General features: G+C 61.5%; 1 protein-coding gene across 4 annotated transcripts in view; it reads right to left on the bottom strand.

Annotated features, from left to right (window-relative positions):
- Nucleotides 1–3,317: 3,317 nt before the first annotated feature.
- The window catches only part of GTF3C1 (general transcription factor IIIC subunit 1), a 78,401-nt gene continuing 73,452 nt past the window's right edge, over nucleotides 3,318–8,266 (bottom strand). For 2 of the 4 annotated variants that reach the window (XM_036413009.2, XM_036413011.2), the window contains 4 exons: nucleotides 6,831–7,377; nucleotides 6,158–6,203; nucleotides 5,176–5,368; nucleotides 3,318–4,173 (listed from right to left, as the gene is read on the bottom strand). In XM_036413009.2, the coding sequence (XP_036268902.1) occupies nucleotides 3,964–4,173; nucleotides 5,176–5,368; nucleotides 6,158–6,203; nucleotides 6,831–7,377 (996 nt within the window). In that variant the 3' untranslated portion in view covers nucleotides 3,318–3,963. Of the gene's footprint in view, nucleotides 4,174–5,175; nucleotides 5,369–6,157; nucleotides 6,204–6,830; nucleotides 7,378–8,266 lie in introns of those variants that run through there. The other 2 variants (XR_006739943.1, XM_036413010.2) reach the window with 2 other exon arrangements.

Genomic DNA, 8,266 nt, shown 5'->3' with positions numbered 1-8,266 from the left:
GCCGGGGGTGCCTGTGAAGACCCATCCTGAGCAGGCAGCTCTGGCTGTCTCTCCTTTAGGCAAGTCTGAGCTAGGAGCTGGTCCACCTGAGAGCTTCTCTGGGACTTCTCTGTAAAACGGGGCGGTTGGGAAAAGTCGCTGGGAGAACACACGAGTCCGTGGTGTGGAAAGTTCTAGAACATGGACGGTTTCCATAGTGGAACTATTAACCTGGATTCGGTTGTATGTGGCTTGATGGCAGCACCAGTGTGAAACCACAGCCCCTGCAAATGTGTGAGCAGCCCTCAACCCCCCCCCCCCCCCCCCCCCCGTCACCCCGGGGACACCTGGCCTGGGTGGTTTTCTCACCCTCTTGGGGGCAGCAGGTTCTAGGAGCCACCTGGGCCCCTAGGGCAGCTGCTCAGCTCTCCACACACAGCTGGAGGCTGGGGGAGGGGGACTTCCAGGCTGACTGATGCCAGGTCCCTGGCTGGCCCGGGGCTCTGACCGGGGCCAGACATCGCTCTTGACTGACTCCATCTTTGACAGAGCTCAGATCATACACATACCTGGGTGCAACATGAAGGCAGAAGCTGGCCACCTGGGAGGGTGGAGGGGCAGGAGGGGGCTAGGTGGCTGGATGATGGCTGGACCTACAGGCACATTGGTAGGTGACTATGGATAAGTGATGGAGAGACAGATGCAAAAGCTTAAAGGATCGTTCGATGGATGGATGGATGGATAGATGGATGGATAGGGATAAACAGATTCTAGAGACGAAGGTGATAGATCCAACAGAAGCTCCATGAGGGAAGGACTGTTTTGTTCACTGCTTTCTCCTCAGTCTGGTACATAGGAGGCACTCAGTAAAGCCTGATTTGTAGCGTTTGCTCATTTCCATGGTGTAAATACTTCCACCATGGCCAATTTCAAGCACCGACCTAGTGACCACGCATGGAACTGGGAAGGGGTGTGCACTATTGACTCTCCTGCCTGGGCTGGGCCAGTCCTGGGACACCAAGAGGGGCATCCGAAGGGGAACGTGGGGGCTGCAGGGAGGATGGGGTGAACTTTGAAAGCCAAATAGGAATTGTGAGGTGCACCAGCCGTCAGGCATTTCCGTCCCAGGAGCCCATTCACTACAGCCAGAGCCAGGAGTCTCAGTGCTCAGCAGAGAGGGCCATGGGAGAAGAAAGGAAAGGAATCAGGACTTTGCCGACGTCACCTCAGAGGGACCTGCACCGGGTCCCTTACTCAAAACTGCAGCCCCCACTTCCCACACTTAGTTTGTCCCACACTTATGATGCTTTCACTCATTTATCATTGTCACTCTGTCCCACTAGTACAGGGCTTATTTTATTCCCTGCTGCTTCAGAGTCTAGAATAGTGTGGCACATAGCAGGTACTAAGAAATATTAGATGAGTTAATTAACAGCAGGCTAGTGACTGAAATGGCAGTGGGCTGGGAGGAGAGAGGGCCCAGACCTAGAATGTCATAGAACGAGACAGGACAGAGTGATGAAAACAGGTCTTCTCGGGAGTCTGTCATGGCGTGAGCCCCTCCCCCCCTGCTCACCCCATGGGGCAGCTAAGTCTTCCCATCCCTACCGGCAACAAATGTCTTCTTTAAAAAAACTGATGGCCCCAGAGAAAAAACCTTTGCGTTCTGCCATCTAAGGGTCTCCCAGCAATATGCTGGCTCCCTCCCCCAGACCAGACCCTGGCCCTGGAAAGTGGTGTCAAGGAGGCGGCCTTTGAGGGAGGAAGGTCTGAGCTGGAAAGCCGGCAGAACTACTTACCAGCTTCCAACCTTGCAAAATCACTGGACCTCCACGGGCCTCAGTTTCCTCAGATGGGAAATGGGTATGCAGATTGGCCGTACCTTTTTGTCTGCCTGCCTGTTGAGACAAGTGCCAGAAACAGCATCTGGCACATTTCAAGTAAGAAAATGTTACCACTGCCATCATTTTTGTGGGAAGATCACACCAGCCTGTAAGCTTTCACTGAGCTCAGCCTACAGACTGGACTACGGTGAGGCAGCAGGGACAGAAGCTGGGCTGCTGCCGCTGCCTGCTGTGGCCACTGCCACTTGGCTGGCTCTGCCGCCCAGGCGACGCCCCCTGCACCTGCCAGCGCTCAGGTGGCCCTAGACAGCCTCTGTGAGGGGAACATGGTGACGAGGACCACGGTGAACTGGCAGGTGGTGAGATCACTGAGCGGGGAGATCACACGGGGGCACACACACCCACACACACATAGGGATACATACACATGCACGCTCACACTTGGAAAACCCTAGCAGAGTGGGTCAAAGGCCTAAGGGAAGGAGGGGTGGTCAGGGGAAGTGAGAGGACAGGGATCTCTCAGCCCAGGGGTATGGGCAGCCCAAGAGGAGGGCGCAGGAGGCTGGCAGCAGCAGGACTGGGCGGGGGTGGGGGGGTGGGGGGGGCTGGCTGTGGACCGCGCAGGTCACCATAGGAAGCCCCATCGCTCTGTTGAGGTGCATCCTCGTCCTCGTGTCCAGTCTCCCCACCACATGCCCAAAGCGCCCCCCTCAGGCACGGGAAGGCAATGAACCGCTGAGCCCTGCCGGTGGCCCTCGGTGATCCTCAGCCCCTCTGCCCTCTGGAGGGAGGCACTGAGTGACCAATGTCTGGGATGTGAGTGTCACCATGCCCAAACTCCCTTCCAGCACGTGACGCATCCCCAAATCACCAGCACTGGGAAGTATTTGATGTTTATAAGGCAGACCACATCCACAATCCTACTTGATCTGAAAAAAATCACCCCAAACACTGTCTTTTCACACTTGAAAAAAAATGAAAAAGGAAGAAAAAAATAACGCTAAGACATGGTGCGGCCTTGGCTGTGCAGGTTCACCCTCAGGACTCCAGACGCACGTTCCTGGCCTGGGGGCCAGGCCCGGGGGGGCCGGTCCCGGTGGAGGGAGGACAGTGGCACGGCCTCACGTCCGGCCAGGCCAGCGCCGCAGCTCTGCCGTGTGCAGGCGGCTGGCTTTGGAAGGAACGGCTGCTTCCGTGGCTGTGAGGCCAGACCCGGGGCGCCCTGCTGACTGGGGTGTGGGGGGCATGTCCCAACTTCTGACCTAAAAATGTGAAACCAATTTTTTAAAATGCTGGCAACTAAAGTAAAAGAACTTCATGGACCGCACGCCTGCATTGCTGCTGCCGGCTGGGGGGGTGGGGCGTGGGGGTGGCCGCGCACAGCCCAGCTGCCCAGCTCCCCTTGTCCTCTGGTTTCCCTGGGAACACCCACTCCCCGCTGTGAAGCAGCTGAAGACAAGAACTCCCTCAGGAACAGACGCTTCAGGAAACACAAAACTAAATGCATTTTACTTCACAGTAATCGGACAATAAATAAACACATGCCAAAGGATTTTTTTTTTTTTTAAGTGAAGAAAGATGTTGAAAAATGAAACAAACCCCAAACCTACAGGGACTCTGGGTTTCTTGCCAGCAGGAGGGCGAGCCCACCCGGCTGGAGGCCTGCCGGGGGCCTGCCAGGCTAAACGGCCCTGCAGGCTCCTCTCCGGAGGCAGGCCCCGCCTCGGGGGTCAGACGTCCGGCCCGGGCAGGCAGGGCACACAGCCTCTATTCTGTGACATGTCCCCACAAGGCCCTGCGCTGGGATCTGGGGCACAGGTGTGCACGGACAGGGCAAAGCCAAGCCCAGAGCTCAGGCCCCACTGGCCAGCAGCTGACAACTCAGGCTCGTCCACACAGGAGGCTCAGGCCGAAGCAGCAGCGCTGCTCCCAAATGGCAGACACTCGGAAGCCTGTGGGCCTCAGACTCATACCACCCGGGTTCAGAGAGGATGGCAGGCAGCTCGCTGGCAGCGGAAACGTGTCTGCAGCACAAGAGGAAGAGCGTGGCAGGGGCCAAAGTCTCCGCGGCCGCTCCCCGGCCAGGCGGGCAGAGCAGGCGGCGGCCTCTCCGAGTCCCAGCCGGCTGGAGCCAGCGGCCTCACAGGTGGATCCACTTGTTCCAGTTGACCTCGTGGGGGAACACGCGGCCCAGCCGGAGGGTGCAGTCCAGCGTGGGCTCGTAGAACACCATGGAACTCTCGCTGGGGCTGCAGGGCGGCTCTTCCTCTTCCACCACGGGTTTGGAGAAGAGCGAGACAGCCTTGGGCTTGAGCAAGCGCTTCTTAATGCAGCCAAGGAATTCCAGGCCCTGGAGAACCAGACACACAGGTTGAGAGGCACTTACGGACCACGCCTGCTCCTTCCCGGAACAGCGGACACCTGCACTGGCCTCGAGTGACAAGGAGGGACTTATCGGGAGGCAAGAGAGAGAACGTGTGACCAGCATTCCCCTGGGCCAAGCTGCTTCCAGATGGGGTTTTGTTTGGCTCCACATGCTTCAAGGCTCAGGGAATTCCAGTTTCCAGCTTGTGAGCAGCTGGAGCCCCTGGGCACACATGGCTGTGGGCACAGGACGGTGATCAGGCCGGAGGGGACGCAGCTGCCCCCAGGAGGCTGAGGTGGTCTCCCGCTCTCCCTGCCACCCACCACTCGCCCACCTGCCTGCCCGGGGGCCCATGAGCTCGTGACCCTGGCTCTAGAGAAAGGGTTAGAAAGAGGAGCCGGGACTCCATGTTTAAGCTGAGCAGCCTGGGGCCGGGGGAGGCCGCCCGGAGTGTCAGCCCGGGGCTGGGGGAGGCCGCTGGGAGTGCCAGCCTGGGACCGGGGGAGGCCGGTGGGAGTGCCAGCCCGGGGCCGGGGGAGGCCGGTGGGAGTGCCAGCCCGGGGCCGGGGGAGGCCGGTGGGAGTGCCAGCCCAGGGCCGGGGGAGGCCGCCCGGAGTGCCAGCCCGGGGCCGGGGGAGGCCGCTGGGAGTGCCAGCCTGGGGCTGGGACTCAGGTGTCGGGGGCAGAGTGCTGAGAAGAGAGCTGGTGCGGGTGTCAGAGGGCAGAACACTCGCGCGGGATTGTTGCCGGCAGAGCTGCCTCGGAGGGCAGACCTCTCAGGGAGGGCTGAGCGGAGGTAAAGCACGTTAACAGGGGTACTCCTGGAGCAGAAGGCTCTTTGGAGGAGCCTGGTGCTCTGCCAGGAGGCCTGGGGCCAATCTCTGCCTCTGTGGCCCCTGTGGGTGGCCTTATGTGGCCGCCGCACCCGGAGCTCATCCAGCACGCCCGCCTCCCCGTCCCTCCGACCGCCAGGCCAGGAGGGCGCACCTGGAGCAGCTCGAGCACGACGATGGGCTGCAGGACGCCCTGGTAGTGCTGCAGCAGGCAGCTCTGCGGCACGCCGGGCCGGCTCATGATGTGGTACAGCACGGCCTCCATCATGCCCTTGCACACCGGCGTGTTCAGGTGGCCGTCCACGATGCGCCACGGGCGGCTGATGAAGCAGATGTTCTCACAGTCCCTGCAGGAAGGGGAGACAGCCCGCTCACACGCAGCCCCAGTTCAAACGGGACACTGAGGCTCAGGGAGGTCCAGGGTCTGACCCAGGTCACAGGCTGAGGATGGTCTACCTTCTGCTCTTTCCCTCCCCTGCCCCTCCCACCTGGGCAGCAGGGTCCCACCTCAGGCCCATGAGCACGGCCGAGGAAAGAAACCGTGTGGGACCTGCTCAGATTCAGCCGCAACCACGGGCAGGGAGGGAGAGCGCGGACTTCCAGGTTTCCCGCTCCAGCTGGCCCGGCCAGCGGCTGCCTCCACCCAGGCCAGGCGTGATCACAGAGGTCTCACCACAGCGCTGCTGTGTCATGGAGGGGCTTCCAGACACTTTCCTTAGAGCAAGGGTTCCTGCTGACCCTAACCAGGGACTGTCTGTCACCCCACCCAGGCTTTGGGCAGCAGGACACCCTGCTGTGGCCGGGCCCTGGGTGCTGGAGCCTGAGCTCTCGGGAGCCAGGAACACACGCATCCCGTCAAGCTGAGGCCATGCACACAGGTCGGAGGGCCCCTCACTGCAATGCCCAGCAGGTTGGCCCCGTCGCTGCATGCAGGTAGCCCCTGACTCGTCCCCCTGGGAGCCCAACAACCAAACGCTCCCACACATTTCCGTGTTCCCCGCCGAGAACCTCTGTGCTGGGCGAACTATCAATACTGTGAGAGGCCTTCCTGCTACCATTACTGCGGCCTCCTGTCTGGGCCCCTGAGGACACGCTGCCCGGGCACTGCCCTCCAGCCTGACGCGGGCCCCACTCACCGAGCTGCCAGGGAGGCATTGCCGGCCGCACCGCTCTCTGTGGAACCTGCGGGGGGAAACGGTGGGAGGCTTAAAGGGCGGAGCCTGTCTCTCCCACCCCGTTCACGCCTGGCTGTGGGGCTGCGCTGGGAAGGAAGGGACAGAACCCTGTTGTGCACGGAGCTCCGTCCTGGGCGTGGCGGCCCCAGAGGCCGCAGCCAGCACACCCAGGACCACCCTGGGATGGACGCGGGGTGCACGTGTGGGTTTGTCCCCAGAGCCCAGCGGAGGTGAGTCACGCCTCGTCCTCCACCGAGAGCACTGACCACAGAGCTCGGCAAAACAGCCCCAAAACAAAACATCCCGAGAACCCACCCAGGAGGCCCTGCTGAGATGAGGACAGGGAAGTGGCAGGGTCAGCCAGGGCCAGGCTGAAGGAAGGGGACACTTCCTATTTCTGTCACTGCCCCCTCCCCCGGGACGGGGAGAGCCTGCTCCAGGGCCTCGGCCTCTGCCCGGGACCCCCAGGCCTGCCCAGCAGCTGCAGAGCCTCCTGCCTCTAGTGGAAGCACTAAGCCCTCTCCCTGCAGGGAGCCGATGCAAAGTTGAAGTCAAGGTTCCGGTCTCGGAGGACAGGCAGGTCCAGGGACAGGATAGATGTGCGGGGGCCGGGGAGTGGAAGAAGGTTCGGTACCTCTCGCGTCTTCCGAGCCCTCTGGGAGCTGGGCCTGACAGCTCAGCTGCTCCTGGCCTGTGGAGCCGGGTACCCCGACTCCCTCCTGGCCCTCCGGTCTGGCTTCGGATGCTCCTGGGAGGGTGTCCCCTGCACCTGTGTCTGCAGGAGCTACAGGAAGAGCAGGTGCCGGCATTTCTGCCCCGTCCTCGGCTCTGGGGCTGGGGCCCAAGCGCAGGTCCTGGAGTGTGGGCCTCTTTGCTGGGGGCCCCTGGGCACTCTCGGGGTCGGCCTCCCCGCTCGAAACGGCCGGGTCAGTGCTGGCCCAGCTGGCACGCCTCTTGCTGCCCTGGGAGCCCTGAGAAGGTGCTGCCTGCCTCTCAGGGTCGTCCTCGCTGGAAGGCCCCTCCGGGGGTCTGGCCTGGGGGTCTTCTCTCTGAGTTTCCGCGTCCTCTTCTTTCGCTCTCAGCCGCACCGAGTGCAGGAGCCAGGGCCGGGCAGAGGCCATGGCCACCAGGCGAACGGAGTTGCCGCCGACTTCCAGCACCTGATGTTGCTCCAAGAGGTCCTGGGAAAAGCGGGACCCAGATCATCAGGGTCTGTGTGCCTGCCTGATGTCCAGGGTCCTGAACAAGTGCCCTGGGCATCAGGCAGACAACACGAGGAGGCGGCTTCCAGCCCCGGGCAGCCACCAGGCGGCTGTGCGGCCCCGGGGCAGTCCCTCCATCTAGCCACATGTGTCAAACACAAGGCCCTCGGGCCAAATCCGTCCCGCCAGGCCTTGCAATGTGGCCCACACCGCGCTGTCATCACTGCACTCCGCTGCGTTTCCATCACAATGACAGTTTATGACTGTTCAGTAAACCATTCGGCCTGCGATTTAGGCTGGATTTTAGATTTTGGCCCCTTCTCTGATTGAGTTAGACACCCCTAATAGGCTGTGTGCCTTTTTGTAAAACAAGGCAGATGCGGGAGCCGCACCCTGGAACCTGATGTGACTACAGGTCTCCTGGCTGCCAGCGTCCTCCCACAGAGGTCAACACTCTGAGTGCTACAAGTTCTGCACAAACCACTGTTCCACACGAACGACACCCCCTCATCTTCTCTGCGTTGCCTCCCGAGTCCTTGTCCTCATCCAGGAGCGGCACCCCTTGGAGTGGCACATGGTGTCACGTCCTCTTTCTTTTAGGTTTTCTATTAAAAACGCACTATTTGGGGCTCACAGAATTTGCCTGGAACCAGGCCTCCTAGCAGGCCGAGTGGGCCTGGGAAGGTCAGCTGTGGGTCCTCAGCCTCGGGCCCCTGGGCCGGGCACCAGGAGCTCAGGGAGCCCCCCCGAGCGTCACCTCTGATGGCCCTGGGACGGCTCCCTCCCCCACCCCCTAGGCCCCGGTACACCAAGATGTCCATGAAGGAGCGAACCCCACGAATAGCGGCTGCCATCACCTCTCACTGCG

Source organism: Pipistrellus kuhlii, unplaced genomic scaffold, assembly GCF_014108245.1.
Source record: "Pipistrellus kuhlii isolate mPipKuh1 unplaced genomic scaffold, mPipKuh1.p scaffold_m20_p_48, whole genome shotgun sequence".
In the NCBI taxonomy this organism is placed as follows: Eukaryota; Metazoa; Chordata; class Mammalia; order Chiroptera; family Vespertilionidae; genus Pipistrellus; species Pipistrellus kuhlii.
The sequence above is the reverse complement of the archived record's forward strand: the minus strand, read 5'-3'. Positions and strand labels throughout refer to the sequence as shown.